Source organism: Amblyraja radiata, chromosome 3 (assembly GCF_010909765.2).
Source record: "Amblyraja radiata isolate CabotCenter1 chromosome 3, sAmbRad1.1.pri, whole genome shotgun sequence".
NCBI lineage: Eukaryota > Metazoa > Chordata > Chondrichthyes > Rajiformes > Rajidae > Amblyraja > Amblyraja radiata.
In genome coordinates, this window is record NC_045958.1 from 28,188,395 (window position 1) to 28,209,435 (window position 21,041).

Here is a 21,041-nt window from a genome sequence, read left to right on the forward strand (position 1 = left end):
GGAAGCAAGAGGATTGGGTAACTTTTAAAGAGCAACAGAAGATAACTAAAAAGGCAATATGAGGAGAAAAGATGAGGTCCGAAGGTAAGCTAATCAAGAATGTAAAGGAGGATAGTAAAAGCTTCCTTGGGTATTTGAAGGGGAAAAAATAAGTTAAGACCAATGTTGGACCCTTGAAGACTGCAAATTTATTATGGGGAACAAGGAAATGGCAGACGAGTTGAACAGGTACTTTGGATCCGTCTTCATCAAGGAAGACACAAACAATTTCCTTGATGTACTCGAGGCCAGAGGATCTAGGGTGACGGAGGAACTGAAAGAAATTCACATTAGGCAGGAAATGGTGTTGGGTAGACTGGTGGGACTGAAGGCCTGATGTAATGCATCCCAGGGTACTTAAGGAAGTGGCTAGAAATTGTGGATGCATTGTGGTCATTTTCCAATGTTCTATAGATTCAGGATCAGTTCCTGTGGATTGGAGAATAGCTAATGTTATCCCACTTTTTTAAGAAAGGCGGGAGAGAAAAACAGGGAATTATAGGCCAGTGAGCCTGACATCGGTGGTGGGGAAGATGCTGGAGTCAATTATAAAAAATGAAATTGCAGCACATTTGGAAAGCAGTAACAGGATCGGTCCAAGTCAGCATGGATTTACAAAGGGGAAATCTTCTGGAATTCTGACTAATTTTCTGGATTTTTTTGAGGATGTAACTAGGTAAATGGACAAGGGGGAGCCAGTGGATGTAGTGTACCTATACTAAGAAAGCATTTGATAAGGTTCCACATAGGAGATTAGTGGGCAAAATTAGAGCACGTGGTATTGGGGGTGGAGTACTGACATGGGTAGAAAATTGGTTGGCAGATATGAAACAAAGAGTGGGGATATATGGGTCCCTTTCAGAATGGCAGGCAGTGACTAATGGGGTTCCACAAGGTTCTGTGCTGGGACCGCAGCTATTTACAACATACATCAATGATTTAGATGAAGGGATTCAAAGTAACATCAGCAAATTTGCAGATGACACAAAGCTGGGTGGCAGTGTGAACTGTGAGGAGAATGCTATGAGGATGCAGGGTGACTTGAACAGGTTGGGTGAGTGGGCGGATGCATGGCAGATGCAGTTTAATGTGGATACATGTGAGGTTATCCACTTTGGTGGCAAAAACAGGAAGGCAGATTATTTTCTGAATTATGTCAAGTTGGGAAAAGGGGAAGTACAAAGATATCTGGGGGTCCTTGTTCATCACTCACTGAAAGTAAGCATGCAGGTGCAACAGGCAGTGAAGAAAGCTAATGGCATGTTGGCCTTAACAAGAGGAGGAGTATAGGAGCAAAGAGGTCCTTCTGCAGTTGTACAGGGCCCTAGTGAGACCAAACCTGGAGTATTGTGTGCAGTTTTGGTCTCCAAATTTGAGGAAGGACATTCTTGCTATTGTGGGAGTGCAGCATAGGTTCATGAGGTTAATTCCCGGGATGGCTGGACTGCCATATGATGATAGAATGGAGCGGCTGGGCTTGTGAACTGGAATTTATGATGAGAGGGGATCTTATTGAAACATATAAGATTATTAAGGGATTGGACACGCTAGAGGCAGGAAACATGTTCCCGATGTTGGGGGTGTCCAGAACCAGGGGCCACAGTTTAAGAATAAGGGGTAGGCCATTTAGAATGGAGATGAGGAAAAACGTTTTTACCCAGATAGTTGTGAATTTTTGAAATTCTCTACCTCAGAAGTTGGTGGAGGCCAATTCTCTGGATGCTTACAAGAGAGAGTTAGACCTCTTAAAGATAGCAGAGTTAGGGGATATGGTGAGAAGGCAAGAACGGGGTACTGAATGTGGATGATCAACCATGATCACAGTGAATGACGGTGCTGCCTCAAAGGGCCGAATGGCCTACTCCTGCACCTATTGTCAATTGTTCAAAACCAGTGCTTCCTGACATGAATATATTTGCAGTGATTTATTATGCAGCCTGATGCTCACAAGCAGGGATGTGGCATTGATGGCATCTGGCATTTATTGCTCATCGCTGCTTCCCCTTTGGAAGTTGGTGGTGAGAAATCTTGAATTGCTGCAATCCATCTGCAAAAGGTATATCAAGTGATATTGTATAGAGTTCCAGGTTTTTAATCGATTCTAGCAACAATGAAGAAATGGCTTGGAGGAATGCTGCATACTGCAGCATTTCTCTTCTTGATCGTGGAGGTTGCATGTTTGTAAGTTACTTCCTCAGTACCTTATTGAGTTACTCCAGCGTATTTTGTAACTAATAACATTACAGCCATGGTATATCAGTACAGCAAATCCATTGGAGTACTTTATCCTGGATGGAGTATGAAGGTACTGCAGTTCCTGGTTTAAACCAAAGAGTTTGAAGAAGGATCTCTGCCTGAATCGTCGCCCATTCCTTCGATCCAATGCTGCCTGTCCCTGTCCAGCTGAGTTACTCCAGCATTTTTGTGTCTATCTTATCCTGGATGGTGTTGAATTTCCGATGTTATTGGAACTGCATTCATCTTGGCATTGAAGGGCATCCCATTATCCTCCTGATTTCTGCCTTGTTGTTCATGAAAAGGTTCTGCAGTTCATGGCTGTAGCTACATTTGAGCTACTAGCTAATTACCTAAAACATGATTGCTAAGTGATGTCATGGCTGATGACTCTGTTGTGCAGATCATACATCCATGAGAAGTACATTTCCATGAAATGAAAGCTATGTCATTACATAATAGAGCAGCTTAATGGTGTGCTTCTTGAACATATTAGCAGTAATTCTGTGGCCGTTGGTTGTTTATGTTAATATTGTGGACGATTGTAAGAAGTTTTTACTTGCCATTGTAAGAGCACAGTTGATAGCAACTTCTCTGTTGTGAACAGAACAGTTTAATTCTGCACATCCATTGGCCTTTTTTTAAGTGAGCTTATAATTGCTTTCAATTTCAATTTCAGTAGCGCTCTACAATGCCATCCTCTTGAGCACCATGTATTGTAAACTTCCACTTGCCCAAGGTTTGTCTAGTGCATCTAAAGAATATTTAGCTTGTCTTGCACTACTAAAATTGATTCCCTATTCCCCAAAATGGTTTGCATTCCTGCATTTAAGTAAATTGGCTATTTAAAAGCATTGGTGCATTTTCAAATTAAAAATATATAGTTCTAAACATTACTGAACATGCAATTACATTTAATCGTATGTGATTTGCTTTGTTGGTATTTGATTCCAATCAGATACATTTTATTATTTTAATATAAAACAAACATGTCCAGAATTATTACTGAAGTCTTTAATTTTTAGCTTCCCAAAATGTTCTATTGGTCAGTATGTTAATTTTAACTTAGTATACTAATACTATGTCAGAATGTTTGTTTAACCATTCAGTATATATAATTCATGTTCTATATCTGTATTGCTACAATTTTACTTGCTGTAATATTTGTAATTCTTAAAGGTTTATACGGTATTTGGTTGATTGGCATCTTTAACTTGTTTTCCAAAATTTTATTTTTCCTAGGAAAGGGTTCTTCTGTGGCTTCTACAATATATGCAAGAACAAGGAATATCTTTGGATGAAGTTGATCAACATGGAAACACTGCAGCTCATGTTGCAACTCAGCATGGTCATCTGACTTGCCTTCAGGTATGTTCATTGTTCCCAAACCAAGATGTGATGCATCCTGATGAAATGCTTTCTATGGTGCATCTGTAGAAGTTGGTGAGAGTTGTAGGGGACATACCAAACTTCCTAAGCCTTTCCTACTTTCCTAAGGAAGTAGAGACTTGGTGTGCCTTCTTGGTCGTTGCTGCAATATGGGTGGTCCAGGAGATTTAAGTGGTCCATTGTTTCATTAACAATTGCATATCGTAATCCAAGGTCTGGAGGGGACTGGAAAATAATTTGTAAATCAAGGTTTTATGACTTGCACATGATTCAAATTGTAATTTTTAGGCGTATCACCAGAGATATCTGAGGCCCCAACAGCCAAAGCAAATGAATAAGAAACATATCCATCTGTAACCATCTCAATTTGAGATCAGCACTTTTAAATTTTGTGTTCTCAGCAACATTGTCCCTCCTTTTGAGTACAAAATTGAACAGTGAAATATATTTTTACCATATATCTCTACATCATATTTCCCTTAAAATGTCTTTAGAGATAATCAGAAATCTGAAATCTATTTTGATTAGTTGCTTTTTCACGGTAAAGTATATGGAAATTATTAAGTTAGTTAAAATAAATTTTGATTGTCTTTTTTGCTGACAACCTTTAGAATATTTGATGCTCATAGCCCTTTTGTTCATTTTGGTTTTAACGCCTCGATTTTGCTTCCAAAGACCTTAGTCGAATATGGAGCAAATGTGACAATACAGAATCAGGATGGAGAGAAGCCGTCCCAGAGTGCAGAACGAGCCGGTCACACTACTTGTTCACGTTATCTGGTGGTTGTAGAAACCTGCATGTCTCTAGCATCACAAGTGGTGAAGTTAACAAAACAACTAAAAGAGTAAGTCATGGTACAACAACAGACAAGTTAAAATCAATATTTGATTTACAATTGGAAAAAGCCAGAAGCTTCCTAGGTTTATTTGTATTTCTGTTATTTTTAGTTTTTATTCCATATTTGCAGCATCACTATTATTCTCCTTTTATTCGCAATTTAGAATTTCTTTGATGCCAGGGTTTTAACTTGTATTGGGGCTGTACACTCACTTTAGCTTAATATTCAAATTTTATTGTGACACATTCTCTAAATTTGTAATTTATTTATTCCCATTTTTCTATCAGTCAATTTATTGTAGCAAATGTTAATAAAATCATTTTATAGTTGTATCTTTCTGAAATATTGCTTATATTTTATTCAGTACTAGACTAAGTGGGACCCGTTGGGTCCCATGTTCACACGGGAGGGCTGATCCCCCGATGCAATATTCCACGTCTCCACCAATTCCAATATTGGTGGCCAGTGGGGGGCCTTTCTGGAGCGCAGGTACGGGTTCTTGGGGTGGCAGCTCAGTCCCTCAAGCCTGATCTGCTGGCAGCTCACTCACGGCTGGTGGGCTGGCAGTTGACTCGTGGCTATTCCTTGAAATTCCATTTCAAGCAGGGTGCAAGGCAACCAAATTCAAATCCATTTTCCTACCATTTCAAGCAGGGTGCAAGGCCACCAAATTCCAGTGCAGTTTCTTACCACTTTGAGCAAGGTGCAAGGCCACCAAATTCAAGTGCAGTTTCCTACCACTTCGAGCAGGGTGCAAGGCCACCGATTCAAGTGCAGTTTCCTACCACTTCAAGCCGGGTGCAAGACCACCGAATTCAAATGCAGCTTCATACCATTTCATGCAGGGTGGAACCACCATAAAACCACACAAAACACCAAACTCACAGTTCAGTAGACATTCAGTGTGTTCAGTTGATTCACAGCTCTGTCTGAGCCGTGACCTCTCCCTCCCCCATCATGCCGAGACTGAGCCACACCCACACTACCGGGTTTTATAATCCCTCCCCCTCCCACTGGAAAAGGTGTGGCCTTCATGGCGTGATTGACAGGAGAGAGATTCTCAGCATTTTTTAACCACTGATAACACTTTTATTTTTCAATGATGGGAAGAATTCTCTGCACCTGCTCAGCGGAGGGGGACTGAGTAAGATAGCCAAAACTCACAGCCGTAAGCGGTAGCGTTTTATCTAAAATCAATACACAGTGCAAACAGGAAGTAAGTGCATTTGCAGTAGTGCCTTTTCAACTTCAAGCCAAAGCACCGAAGCCACCATTTGCGGTAAGTGGTGCCTTTCAACTTCAAGCCAAAGCACCCAAGCCACCATTGGCGGTAATTAGTGCCTTTCAACTTCAAGCCAAAGCACCCAAGCCACCATTTGCAGTAAGTAGTGCCTTTCAACTTCAAGCCAAAGCACTCAAGCCACCATTTCCAATAAGTATTGCCTTTCAACTTCAAGCCAAAGCACCCAAGCCACCATTTACAGTAAGTAGTGCCTTTCAACTTCAAGCCAAAGCACCCAAGCCACCATTTGCAGTAAGAGGTGCCTTTCAACTTCAAGCCAAAGCACCCAAGCCACCATTTGCAGTAAGTAGTGCCTTTCAACCTCAGAACTGCTGTAGATTTGGGAGCAACAGCAGCAGGAGTTTAGCAAGAGATACGACTGATTGGCTCTAGCCCAAGTGGGAGGAGAGAAGTGAAAACAGTTAAAGTAAAGGCCAAGGACAGGCAGACTTGACTCAGAACTGCTGTAGCTTTGGGAGCAACAGCAGCAGGAGTTTAGCAAGAGATACGACTGATTGGCTCTAGCCCAAGTGGGAGGAGAGAAGTGAGTCAGTGCTGGGAAAACAGTTGAAAACTGAGGAATTTGGTTTGTAAATTGGTAAATCAGGCAATTTATCAGTCAATTTAAGCAAGACTGCTCTTAGCGAGCGGCAGTGAGTGAGCGGCCTTGTGAGGGAAGTGCCCTGTGAGAAAAGTGTGAGTCTTTGGCTCGAGAGAGAAAAGTGTGAGTCTTTGGCTCGAGAGAGAAAAGTGTGAGTCTTTGGCTCGAGAGTCTTCGGAGAGGAGACGAAAGAAGGAAATGTCAGGCAAGCTGATTCAGTGCGATGCTTGCAGTATGTGGGAGGTCAAGGACACCGCTAGTGCCTCTGGCTGCTACAAATGCGAGAAGTGCATCCAGGTAGAGCTCCTGAAGGGCCGTGTTGGGGAACTGGAGAAGCAAGTGGATGACCTCCGGTTCGTCCGAGAAACGGAGTCGTTCCTCGACAAGTCCTAGTGTACGATTGTTACACCTAAGGTACTGGAAGAGAGAAGGTGGGAGACAGTGAGAACGGGAGGGAAGCATGGAATGCCAACGTCCTCGGGTGTTGTACCTCTTGTGAACAGGTTCACCCACTTAGAAGCTGTCGGGACAGAAGAGGTGTTTACACTGGGCGACGGACTGGCTTGTGATGCGAATAGGGCTGTTGAGCCAAAATCAAAAAGGCCTAAGGCAGGCAACGCCATTGTAGTGGGAGACTCCATTGTGAGAGGTACGGACAGGGGTTTCTGCGGCAACAGACGGGATGCGAGGATGGTGTGCTGCCTTCCTGGTGCCAGGATCCAGGATGTCACGGACAGAGTGCAGAAAATCCTCAAGGGCGAAGGTGAACATCCGGAAGTGGTAGTGCATGTCGGCACAAACGATGTCGGAAAGAAGGGGATGAATATTCTGCAGCGTGACTTTAGAGAGCTCGGAAAAATGCTGAAAAGCAGGACCTCCAGGGTTGTTATCTCCGGTTTGCTTCCAGTTCCTCGTGCTGGCGAGAGCAGGAACAGGGAGATACGGGACCTGAACGTGTGGCTGATGAACTGGTGCACGGGGCAGGGATTTAGATTCTTAGATCACTGGGATCTGTTTTGGGGTAAGGGGGAACTGTACAAAAGGGACGGATTGCATCTTAACAGGTGTGGGACCAGCATTCTGGCAGGCAGGTTTGCCACTGCTACACGGGTGGTTTTAAACTGAATAAGGGGGGTGGGGTGTCGAATGGGATAGTGGAGGATGGAATTAAAGGGAAAGGGTTTCTTAAATGTGTGAGCGTAGAGACAGAGGGGTGTAAAATGAGGGTAGAAGCAATAGGTAGCAAGGTGAAAAGTAAAAGTGGCAGGCAGACAAAACCAGGGCAAAAGTCAGAAAGGGCCACTTTTCAACATTATTGTATAAGGGGTAAGAGTGTTGTAAAAACAAGCCTGAAGGCTTTGTGTCTCAATGCAAGGAGCATTCGTAATAAGGTGGATGAGTTGAATGTGCAGATAGCTATTAATGACTATGATATAGTTGGGATCACGGAGACATGGCTCCAGGGTGACCAAGGCTGGGAGCTGAACATCCAGGGATATTCAATATTCAGGAGTGATAGAGAGAAAGGAAAAGGAGGTGGGGTAGCGTTGCTGATTAGAGAGGAGATTAACGCCATGGAAAGGAAGGACATTAGTTTGGAGTATGTGGAATCGGTATGGGTAGAGCTGCGAAACACTAAGGGGCAGAAAACGCTGGTGGGTGTTGTGTACAGGCCACCTAACAGTAGTAGTGAAGTTGGAGATGGTATCAAACAGGAAATTAGAAATGCGTGCGACAAAGGCAAAACCGTTATAATGGGTGACTTCAATCTACATATAGATTGGGTGAATCAAATTGGCAGGGGTGCTGAGGAAGAGGATTTCTTGGAATGTATGCGGGATAGTTGGGACGACAGATGGCACAATGGGCTAAGTGTTCGGCTGGCGACCGGAAGGTGGCCGGTTCGAATCCCGCTTGGAGTGCATACTGTCGTTGTGTCCTTGGGCAAGACACTTCACCCACCTTTGCCTGTGTGTGAATGTGTGTGAGTGATTGGTGGTGGTCGGAGGGGCCGTAGGCGCAGGATGGCAGCCACGCTTCCGTCAGTCTGCCCCAGGGCAGCTGTGGCTACAGAAGTAGCTTACCACCACCGAGTGTGACTGAGGAGTGAATGAATCATGCGATGTAAAGCGCCTTGAGTATTAGAAAGGCGCTATATAAATCCCATCCATTATTATTATTATTATAGTTATCTAAATCAACATGTAGAGGAACCAACGAGAGAGCAGGCTATTTTAGACTGGGTATTGAGTAATGAGGAAGGGTTAGTTAGCAGTCTTGTTGTACGTGCCCCCTTGGGCAAGAGTGACCATAATATGGTTGAGTTCTTCATTAGGATGGAGAGTGACATTGTTAATTCAGAAACAATGGTTCTGAACTTAAAGAAAGGTAACTTTGAGGGTTTGAGACGTGAATTGGCCAAGATTGACTGGCAATTAATTCTAAAAGGGTTGACGGTGGATATGCAATGGAAGACATTTAAAGACTGCATGGATGAACTACAAAAATTGTTCATCCCAGTTTGGCAAAAGAATAAATCAGGGAAGGTAGTGCATCCGTGGATAACAAGGGAAATCAGGGATAGTATCAAAGCGAAGGATGATGCGTACAAATTAGCCAGAAAAAGCAGCATACCGGAGGACTGGGAGAAATTCAGAGACCAGCAGAGGAGGACAAAGGGCTTAATTAGGAAAGGAAAAATAGATTATGAAAGAAAACTGGCAGGGAACATAGCGGGTCAAAGGAGTTGGAGGAATTGAGTGAAATCCAGGTTAGCCGGGAAGTGGTGTTGGGTAAATTGAATGGATTAAAGGCCGATAAATCCCCAGGGCCAGATAGGCTGCATCCCAGAGTACTTAAGGAAGTAGCTCCAGAAATAGTGGATGCATTAGTAATAATCTTTCAAAACTCTTTAGATTCTGGAGTAGTTCCTGAGGATTGGCGGGTAGCAAACGTAACCCCACTTTTTAAGAAGGGAGGGAGAGAGAAAACGGGGAATTACAGACCAGTTAGTCTAACATCGGTAGTGGGGAAACTGCTAGAGTCAGTTATTAAAGATGGGATAGCAGCACATTTGGAAAGTGGTGAAATCATTGGACAAAGTCAGCATGGATTTACAAAAGGTAAATCATGTCTGACGAATCTTATAGAATTTTTCGAAGATGTAACTAGTAGCGTGGATAGGGGAGAACCAGTGGATGTGGTGTATCTGGACTTCCAGAAGGCTTTCGACAAGGTCCCACATAAGAGATTAGTATACAAACTTAAAGCACACGGCATTGGCGGTTCAGTATTGATGTGGATAGAGAACTGGCTGGCAAACAGGAAGCAAAGAGTAGGAGTAAACGGGTCCTTTTCACAATGGCAGGCAGTGACTAGTGGGGTACCGCAAGGCTCAGTGCTGGGACCCCAGCTATTTACAATATATATTAATGATCTGGATGAGGGAATTGAAGGCAATATCTCCAAGTTTGCGGATGACACTAAGCTGGGGGGCAGTGTTAGCTGTGAGGAGGATGCTAGGAGACTGCAAGGTGACTTGGATAGGCTGGGTGAGTGGGCAAATGTTTGGCAGATGCAGTATAATGTGGATAAATGTGAGGTTATCCATTTTGGTGGCAGAAACTGGAAAGCAGATTATTATCTAAATGGTGGCCGACTAGGAAAAGGGGAGATGCAGCGAGACCTGGGTGTCATGGTACACCAGTCATTGAAAGTGGGCATGCAGGTGCAGCAGGCAGTGAAGAAAGCGAATGGTATGTTAGCTTTCATAGCAAAAGGATTTGAGTATAGGAGCAGGGAGGTTCTACTGCAGTTGTACAGGGTCTTGGTGAGACCACACCTGGAGTATTGCGTACAGTTTTGGTCTCCAAATCTGAGGAAGGACATTATTGCCATAGAGGGAATGCAGAGAAGGTTCACCAGACTGATTCCTGGGATGTCAGGACTGTCTTATGAAGAAAGACTGGATAGACTTGGTTTATACTCTCTAGAATTTAGGAGATTGAGAGGGGATCTTATAGAAACTTACAAAATTCTTAAGGGGTTGGACAGGCTAGATGCAGGAAGATTGCTCCCGATGTTGGGGAAGTCCAGGACAAGGGGTCACAGCTTAAGGATAAGGGGGAAATCCTTTAAAACCGAGATGAGAAGAACTTTTTTCACACAGAGAGTGGTGAATCTCTGGAACTCTCTGCCACAGAGGGTAGTCGAGGCCAGTTCATTGGCTATATTTAAGAGGGAGTTAGATGTGGCCCTTGTGGCTAAGGGGATCAGAGGGTATGGAGAGAAGGCAGATACGGGATGCTGAGTTGGATGATCAGCCATGATCATATTGAATGGCGGTGCAGGCTCGAAGGGCCGAATGGCCTACTCCTGCACCTAATTTCTATGTTTCTCTGTTTCAACTTCAAGCCAAAGCACCCAAGCCATCATTTGCGGTAAGTGGTGCCTTTCAACTTCAAGCCCAAGCACCCGTCACCATTTGCAATAAGTAGTGCCTTTCAACTTCAAGCCAAAGCACCCAAACCACCATTTGCAGTAAGTAGTGCAACTTCAAGCCAAAGCACCCAAGCCACCATTTGCAGTAAGTAGTGCCTTTCAACTTCAAGCCAAAGCACACAAGCCACCATTTGCAGTAAGTAGTGCCTTTCAACTTCAAGCCAAAGTACCCAAGCCACCATTTGCAGTAAGAAGTGCCTTTCAATTTCAAGCCAAAGCACCCAAGCCACCATTTGCAGTAAGTAGTGCCTTTCAACTTCAAGCCAAAGCACCCAAGCCACCATTTTCAGTAAGTAGTGCCTTTCAACTTCAAGCCAAAGCACTCAAGCCACCATTTGCAATAAGTAGTGCCTTTCAACTTCAAGACAAAGCACCCAAGCCACCATTTGCAGTAAGTAGTGCCTTTCAACTTCAAGCCCAAGCACCCAAGCCACCATTTGCAGTAAGTAGTGCCTTTTAACTTCAAGCCAATGCACCCAAACAACCTTTTGCAGGCAGTGCCTTTTTACTTCAAACAAACCATATTTTTGTTTTCAAACCACATTAACGGGACTCACAGTTGAGTAGACATTTGTTCAGTGTTATACAGAGCTCAGAGAGATGTGACCCTTTGTCCTCTTCCATCTTGCAGAAACTGAGTGAGGCACACCTCTTCCTGGTTTTATAGTCCCTCCCCCTCCCTCCAGCAGGGGCAGCAGAGAGAATGGGGAATTTTATAAAAACATTAATATCTCTCTCATTTTTCATTGACGGGAGAAATCCTCCGCACCCGGAAGGCGGAGGGGGGCTCTGAGCGAGGTGGACAAAAATGACTGCCGTAGGTCGTGCCATTCTGTCGGAAATCGCAGCACAGTGGGCCAAAAGCGGTCAAGATCAGAGTTTTAGTAATATAGATAGGCAGCATGGAGTAAATGAGGTGCTTGAGGAGTATAAAGAATGTAAAAAGAATCTTAAGAAAGAAATTAGAAAAGCTAAAAGAAGATATGAGGTTGCTTTGGCAAGTAAGGTGAAAGTAAATCCAAAGGGTTTCTACAGCTATATTAATAGCAAAAGGATAACGAAGGATAAAATTGGTCCATTAGAGAGTCAGGGTGGACAGCTAACTGCAGAGCCAAAAGAGATGGGGGAGATATTGAACAATTTCTTTTCTTCGGTATTCATTATGTGAGGTAAGGGAAACAAGTAGAGTAGTTGTGGAAATTATGAGATTCAATGAAGAGGAAGTACTGACACTTTTGAAAAATATAAAAGTAGATAAGTCTCCAGATCCGGACAGGATATTCCCTAGGACATTGAGGGAAGTTAGTGTAGAAATAGCAGGGGCTATGACAGAAATATTTCAAATGTCATTAGAAACGGGAATAGTGCCGGAGGATTGGCGTACTGCGCATGTTGTTCCATTGTTTAAAAAGGGTTTAAAAGTAAACCTAGCAATTATAGACCTGCTAGTTTGACGTCAGTGGTGGGCAAATTAATGGAAAGGATACTTAGAGATAATATATATAAGCATCTGGATAAATCGGGTCTGATTAGGAACAGTCAACATGAATTTGTGCCTGGAAGATCATGTTTGACTAATCTTCTAGAATTTTTTGAAGAGGTTACTCGGGAAATTGATGAGGGTAAAGCAGTGGATGTTGTATATATGGACTTCAGTAAGGCCTTTGACAAGGTTCCTCATGGAAGGTTGGTTAAGAAGGTTCAATTGTTGGGTATTAATGGTGGAGTAGCAAGATGGATTCAACAGTGGCTGAATGGGAGATGCCAGAGAGTAATGGTGGATGGCTGTTTGTCAGGTTGGAGGCCAGTGACTAGTGGGGTGCCACAGGGATCTGTGTTGGGTCCACTGTTGTTTGTCATGTACATCAATGATCTGGATGATGGTGTGGTAAATAGGATTAGTAAGTATGCAGATGATACTAAGATAGGTGGTGTTGTGGATAATGAAGTAGATTTTCAAAGTCTACAGAGAGATTTATGCCAGTTGGAAGAGTGGGCTGAAAGATGGCAGATGGAGTTTAATGCTGATAAGTGTGAGGTGCTACATCTTGACAGGACAAATCAAAATAGGACGTACATGGTAAATGGTAGGGAATTGAGGAATGCAGTTGAACAGAGGGATCTAGGAATAACTGCACAGTTCCCTGAAGGTGGAATCACATGTAGATAGCTAGCTTTGGGTGTGCTGGCCTTTATAAATCAGAGCATTGAGTATAGAAGTTGGGATGTAATGTTAAAATTGTACAAGGCATTGGTGAGGCCAATTCTGGAGTATGGTTTACAATTTTGGTCACCTAATTATAGGAAGGATGTCAACAAAATAGAGAGAGTACAGAGGAGATTTACTAGAATGTTGCCTGGGTTTCAGCAACTAAGTTACAGCGAAAGGTTGAACAAGTTAGGTCTTTATTCTTTGGAGCGCAGAAGGTTAAGGGGGGACTTGATAGAGGTCTTTAAAATGATGAGAGGGATAGACAGAGTTGACGTGGATAAGCTTTTCCCACTGAGAGTAGGGAAGATTCAAACAAGAGGACATGACTTGAGATTTAAGGGACAGAAGTTTAGGGGTAACATGAAGGGGAACTTCTTTACTCAGAGAGTGGTAGCCGTGTGGAATGAGCTTCCAGTGAAGGTGATGGAGGCAGGTTCGATTTTATCATTTAAAAATAAATTGGATAGTTATATGGACGGGAAAGGAATGGAGGGTTATGGTCTGAGTGCAGGTAGATGGAACTAGGGGAGAATACGTGTTCGGCACGGACTAGAAGGGCCGAAATGGCCTGTTTCCGTGCTGTAATTGTTATATGGTTACATGGTTGTTTAGGGGGTTTGGGTTGAAGTAAAAAGGCACTGCAAATGGTTGTATGGGGGTTTTGGGTTGAAGTAAAAAGGCACTGCAAATGGTTGTTTGGGGGTTTTGGGTTGAAGTAAAAATGCACTGCAAATGGTTGTTTGGGGGTTTTGGGTTGAAGTAAAAGGCATGGTTGTTTGGGTTGCAATAAAAATACACTGCAAAATGTTGTTTGGGGGGTTTGAGTTGAAGTAAACACTACAAATGGTTGTTTCGGGGGGTTTGGGTTGAAGTGAAAAGGCACTGCAAAGGGTTGCTTGTCTAAACTTGATAACTTCCTGTTTGCACTATATTGATTTTAGATAAAGCGCTACCACTTACGGCTGTGATTTTTGGCCATCTTACTCAGTCCCCCTCCGCTCATCAGGTGCAGAGCATTCTTCCCATCAATGATAAATAAAAGTGTTATTCATGTTTAAAAAATGTTGAGAATCTCTCTCCTGTCAATCACGCCATGAAGGCCACACCTTTTTCGGTGGGAGTGGAAGGGATTATTAAAACCCGGAAGTGTGGGTGTGGCTCAGTGTCTGCATGATGGGGGAGGGAGAGGTCACGGCTCTGTCTGAGCTGTGAATCAACTGAACACACTGAATGTCTACTGAACTGTGAGTGTGGTGTTTTGCATGGTTTTATGGTAGTTTCACCCTGCTTGAAATGGTGTGAAACTGCATTTGAATGTGGTGGCCTTGCACCCTGCATGAAATGGTATGAAACTGCATTTGAACGTGGTGTCGTTGCACCCTGCATGAAATGGTATGAAACTGCATTTGAATTTGGTGGCCTTGCACCCTGCTTGAAGTGGTATGAAACTGCACTTGAATGTTGTGACCTTGCACCCTGCTCAAAGAGGTAAGAAACTGCACATGAATTTGGTGGCCTTGCACCCTGCTTGAAATGGTAGGAAATTGATTTGAATTTGGTGGCCTTGCACTCTGCTTGAAATGGAATTTCAAGGAATAGCCGTGAGTCAACTGCCAGCCCACCAGCCGTGAGTGAGCTGCCAGCACATCAGGCTTGAGGGACTGAGTTGCCACCCCAAGAATCCATTTGGCCCACAATGTCCATACTAGCCCTCGGGAGACCAGTAGTCCCTGCAGCAAACAACACTCATACCAGCGCTCCAGAAAGCACCCCCCCCCCCCCCAACCACTGGCCACCAATATTGGAATTGGTGGAGAGGTGGAATATTGCATCGGGGGACCAGCCCTCCCGTGTGCACATGGGACCCAACGGATCCCACTTAGTCTAGTAATTCTATAGATATGGTGTCTGTCTAAAATGTTCAGTTAATGATGGCTGTTCCTACACAGAATGTTCCATTTTTGATCTCACATTTACTCTTTTAGACCAAATCTTTTCATTTTTATAGTTTAGATCTGACCATTTTTCTGGATTCCTGTGTGTATTTACATTATAATGCAGGATTCACATAATGTAATTTGATGTCAAACATTTAATTTGTAAATTTATATCTCTTTGCACAGACAAACAGTGGAGCGAGTCAGCTTGCAAAATCAATTGCGGCATTTCCTCCAAGACCAGGCAACAGAAACGTCGGACCTTCAATCTGCGGGGTACCTGAAATGTCTTCTGTACAGATTATCTTATTATAAACAAGAACATTATATTTGTTCTGCATTTTACAATATATTTGATAACCGTAATGTAATGGACACTAACTGTTGATAAGAATTACAAATTAAACTCAGCTTTTGGAAAATCTGAAAAGGAATGAAGAGAGTGGTTAATAAGTAAAATGTAGTTCATTGTGGAAAATCAAACTGTTGGGATCACTATGCAAGCAAACAAAGAGGCTTAGGCTTTGAAAAGTCCTGCAATCAATTTTAAATATTCATATTTTGACATTCTGTTGTTCATCAAACATTTAAAATCAATTTTGAGGAGAGATCTTAATTTGGTTTTGTAAATATAGGCCTTAATTAACTTTGCATTTAAGACCTGTTGTTCCAGTTACAATAAGAATATTACAATTATTTGCTTTCATGTTCAATAATATAGCAGTCCCTTACACAATGAAATAAATACATTGAGTACCTGTGAAGTTAAAAGTCAAAATGTTGCCTTATCTTGATATGCACCTTCTAACATATGTCACTGAGAATAAACAACAATGATAGATTTTGTTAAAAATTAGTCCAAAAGTGTGCTTTAAAAGAAAGAAAACAAGTTAGCTTCAATTTGCAGAGTGGATGTGGAAGATATGTGGTGGGACAGAGGAATATTTCTGGTTGGATGAGGCCAGGGTTGCTGTCAAAGAAGCTATCTGATAGATTAATGATCGATAATCAAGAGAATTAGGAAATTGATCTATGAATATCCTAAAACTCCACTGATCTGCTATACATTAGCTGATAAACCAAATTTCCAGCTTTTCAACATCTGGCTAAGCAGGAGCTGTTTTCCATTGCTCCTAGACATCTCAACTGGGGTTCTGGTTTCTACTCTACCGGTCCACTCACTGGGGCTCATTGCTTCTCTTCCAGTTATTAGGACCCCAAATCCCAAGCTGTTTTTCCATTCACTGAGGTCCTGGTTCCTGTATTCCTCAGCCAGTAGCTGGGCTCCCATTTTTGTATTCCCAGTCACAGGGGCCCTCTTCCCAATGCTCCTCATGGCCAGGGCTCCAGCTCCCTAACTCCTTTTCCAGTCACCGAGTCCCAGTTCTCACCATGTTTTTCTCCATTTGTCTTAAATTTACAGGGCACACTAAAAAGTTTATTATTTTACTGTTCAACACCTTAAAGTGAATAATAAGTGTTGGAATATTAATAAAGTCCATAAAGTCTGCTTGCCTGACACCAGCAAATTCCCAAATGTGAAACGTTAATAGAGGATTACTGTAAATTGAAAAATTAAATCATTACGAGGAAAGAAAAAAAACAGAGAACGTGACATCTGCTGTTTTAAGGTGCAAGCTGGAGCAGGGCCTCTTCTGTAATAGGCATCCATGCTGTTCTGTTATTGACCAGCAAAAACAGCATGAATATGATTCGGATTGTACTTCTCATCACTCTACCAAGCAGTCTATCCTAAAACTAAAAACTTTCACTTAAATGAAACTGATAGAAAGAAAGGTTGGAAAATTAACTCAAATTAAGTTTCTGTGTGCAATAGGGCCTGACAAATTAACCATTTTTATTTATTATGTAACGGTGTAACATTTTTAAATCTAAAGCATTTCTATAAATGAGACGAAAAAGTACCTAGTTTTCTTTGCACATCAGAGTAAAAAATTACATGTTTAAATGTCTAATGCACTGGTAACAGAACAACAAAATTGTTATTTGCCACTGCTTTACAGGCATATGAATGCAATGACACAGCAAAGTACGATACAATAATAAATAATGCAATACATTATCAGTAATACTAGGTAACCAGACCATAATAGTGCAAACCAAAGTCTGGACTACACATGAACAACATTCTTAATACATTGCTGCTAGGTAGGATTATGATCAGGGTTCTGCAGTTTGGTTCAACAGCCTGATAGTTGATGGGAAGAAGCTGTTCTTGAACCTAGAACTCACGATTCTCAGGCTCTTGTACTTTCTTCCCGATGGTAGGAGCATGAGAGCATGTTGAGGGTGGTATGGGTCTTTGCTGATAATAGTTGCCTTCGATGGAGGGGAGATTAATACTGATGGGTCAGGCAATGCCCAGCTTTTCTGAAGCCTCCTTTATCCTTGGGTGTTCAAATTACCAAACCTGGCCACGATGCAACCTGTCGGTATGCTCTCTTTTTATACACTCGTAGATGGTTGAATGTGGTTAAGTAATAGAGCTTTCTTAACATCCGGTACAGTATACAAGGATCATTGTTAATTTATTCTTATTTTTTTCTCATGCAACTAGTTCCTCAATGCCATCTGAAAATGGTAAGAAGAAAAAAAATGTGTTGAACGATCAAAAGGTCACTTCTGTAAATGAACATGAGAGTGCAACTAAATGCAGCGCTGATTCAAAACCGAAGACAACAACAAAAGGGATGCTAAAACAGAAAGGTGAAGAAGCAGACAAAATTATTCGTCAACTTTTGGGAGAAGAGATTTCTGGGAATGTGTGCACACAAGAAAAACTTTCATTGGAATTTCAAGATGGGCAGGAGGCAAGTGTTGTGACAGGTTCTGCAAGAAAAGCCCTGAGAGACAAAAGAGAACTTAAACTGACCAGACTCAGATATTCTCAAAGATCCTCTAGTGAGTCAGACACTGATTCCCATATCGGTGAAGATCAGAAGAGTTTTCCCAATAAGAGAGGTAACAAGATACGACCACAACCCATTGTTGAAAAGGAGGAATGCGCTGCAAAAGTACAGTTCATGATTAAAAAGCACACTTCAGCAATTGGCAGAATGTTCCCTTTTGTCCCTAAAGCCTCTGGTGCATCAGACGACCAAAGTCATTCTCCTGTTGCTGAAAGCCATGATAAATTTACTGACTGTCAGCATCAGACAAGAAGTCCAGTTAGGCCCCAACTTACTGAGGACACATCTCTGCTCTGTGCCGATAATGGTGACATGCAGAAAATGACAAACAGTCCAAAAAGTGCTCTTAAATCACCAACTTCAAAAAGTAGAGTGTCTCAGAATTTAAAATTAAGAGTCACTTTTGAGGAACCTGTTGTGGAAATTGAGCAAACAGTTTGTGAATTAGATAACAGAAAGGATATAGAAAGTGAGAAAACATTACCAAAATCTCCAACTAGTTTAGAAATAATTGACCCATTGAACAGATGTGGTGGACAACTTCGTTCACCTGTGGAATCTACAAACACTAACCAGAACAACAATAACTCACAAGCTGTCCATTTAAACATGGATTATATCCCCAGTTTACCACTGAATTCTGCAGGAAGGAAAGTTGGAGGTTCAAAATCAAGTCTTTTAACAGCCACAAAAGTTAATACCAAGACAGTAAACGTGGTAAAATCGACAAAATAATCCATTGTTTAAATCTTTTATCACACTAAAAAGCCAAACTAACTTTTTATTAATATACAAAAACTAGAATCAAATTTTATTTTGGGTACATTTGTATAGAAGAAATTAAGCTGAACAGATCTGAGCATATGTTGACTTTTTACTACATTGAAAAAATATATACTGATGTAAAAAAAGATATAGTAATAGTTCCATAGTTTCTTGCAAATATGCTGTGATTGGTTCTACATAATAAATTTTCAGTATTTTATAATATAAATTGTATAGTGTAGGAAAGTGGGAGATGAATGTTAAAACTAGTGTCTGCACAAAATCTAATAACAGACCAATTAAAACATATTGATTTTATTTGTCCATTGTGCCAATATCCCTTCCTACTCTCCTGATGGCACGGACATCTTGACCCAGGTAACTATTTTTTGTGTCATCTTAGAAAATTTCTTCAAATTATAGTGATCATCACACAGATAGCACTGGAGCAATGGGTCAAGATCATTTTGTTCCCTTTCAAACCTAACATGATGATTTTTAAAGAGAGGTATAAAGTCATTATTCCATCCTGACCAAAATCAACAAACACAGCACAAACTGCAAGTTAAATTTGTGGTTGCATGGTTTCACTGGGTCATATATTCAGTGCCTTCATCCATTGAACCATGTCTACAGTTTAGTAAAAATATTTTTTTGAGATGCTGTATTGATGATTGGTCTTGGGGATTTCTTTTTCTGGAGCTGGATTTGAATTCCGTTTTCTTCTCTCTGCAAAAAAAAGTTGATATTATCAACAGTATTATTCTTTATTTTTTGTCAGGTATGAGTTTATCACAGAACTCGATCTTCTTGAAATCTGTACAAAACTGCTTATCTTTGGTGCCAATTTCTGCTGATGAAAAGTCAGAGCATTTTAGCATTAAGGCTTAAGACATAGTTAAATGCTATTTAATGAGATTTAATTTGAACGTAAAATGGAAAAATATGATGTCAGGTGAAAAAAAATAGAAGTTTGCCATTTCCTCAACAGTGACATCCTCATTATAAAGCATATACTTATTGTTACTGTCTTTTGTAAATGGACATGATTGCATTTCAACACAACCTGAAGATCTACATTTACCTGCCAAGATTATTTTCTGAATTCTTCATTCTCTTGATGTGATTCATTTTCATTTTTCACACTTACCTTGAGCCATATCTTTGGCATGGATATTAGCCTTCTATATCCATGGTTATCCTTCACCCAATGTATGAATCTACAATGTAGTTATTCCCTTTCACCAAATTTGCTGACGTCAATCACACTGTTAGTTTATTCTTTCATTGGAATAAACTTCCTTTCTTGCAATATTGTTTGTCTACACTGATAAACTTCTCTATTTATTCTACAGATATTCTGTACTCCATTTCCACCATCTGCCTGTATTCCACAGCTGTCTGCTTGGCAGACTGTTTTTAATTTTGTTGGATGAGAAACTTCCCACTGTGAAGGAATATCATCCTCTGCACCAGTCCACCCTCGGGCCACTGAGTTAGTCTTCCATCTCTGACCAATATTTCAGTCTGAATTGATTTGTTTAAAATTTTGGAATCCAGTTCAAATTTGCTTTATTTTCTTATCAAGAGTCGAGAAAGTGTTTAATTGCCCTATGTGCCAACAATAGAACAACAACATTCTGACTTGCAGCAACACAACAGGCCTGCAAAGACAAGATAAGACAATCTCATATAGATAGGGTGGTAAAGAAAACTTTTGGTATGCTAGCCTTTATAAATCAGAGCATTGAGTATAGAAGCTGGGATGTAATGTTAAAATTGTACAAGGCATTGATGAGACCAAATCTGGAGTATGGTGTACAATTTTGGTCGCCCAATTATAGGAAGGATGTCAACAAAATAGAGAGAGTACAGAGGAGATTTACTAGAATGTTGCCTGGGCTTCAACAACTAAGTTACAGAGAAAGGTTGAATAAGTTAGGTCTTTATTCTCTGGAGCGCAGAAGGTTAAGGGGGGACTTGATAGAGGTCTTTAAAATGATGAGAGGGATAGACAGAGTTGATGTGGACAAGCTTTTCCCTTTGAGAATAGGGAAGATTCAAACAAGAGGACATGACTTCAGAATTAAGGGACAGAAGTTTAGGGGTAACATGAGGGGGAACTTCTTTACTCAGAGAGTGGTAGCTGTGTGGAATGAGCTTCCAGTGGAAGTGGTGGAGGCAGGTTCGTTGGTATCATTTAAAAATAAATTGGATAGGCATATGGATGAGAAGAGAATGGAGGGTTATGGTATGAATGCAGGCAGGTGGGACTAAGGGAAAATAATTGTTCGGCACGGACTTGTAGGGCC

The 21,041-nt window shown here is 41.5% G+C and overlaps 1 protein-coding gene across 1 annotated transcript in view; it reads left to right on the forward strand.

The window, feature by feature from the left end:
* LOC116970877 (synuclein alpha interacting protein) overlaps positions 1 to 19,046 on the forward strand; it is a 68,815-nt gene extending 49,769 nt beyond the window's left edge. The window contains exons 6-9 of the mRNA XM_033017501.1: positions 3,517 to 3,642; positions 4,339 to 4,508; positions 15,221 to 15,310; positions 17,613 to 19,046. Of these exons, the coding sequence (XP_032873392.1) occupies positions 3,517 to 3,642; positions 4,339 to 4,508; positions 15,221 to 15,310; positions 17,613 to 18,699 (1,473 nt within the window). The 3' untranslated portion in view covers positions 18,700 to 19,046. The remainder of the gene's footprint in view (positions 1 to 3,516; positions 3,643 to 4,338; positions 4,509 to 15,220; positions 15,311 to 17,612) is intronic.
* Positions 19,047 to 21,041: the final 1,995 nt, after the last annotated feature.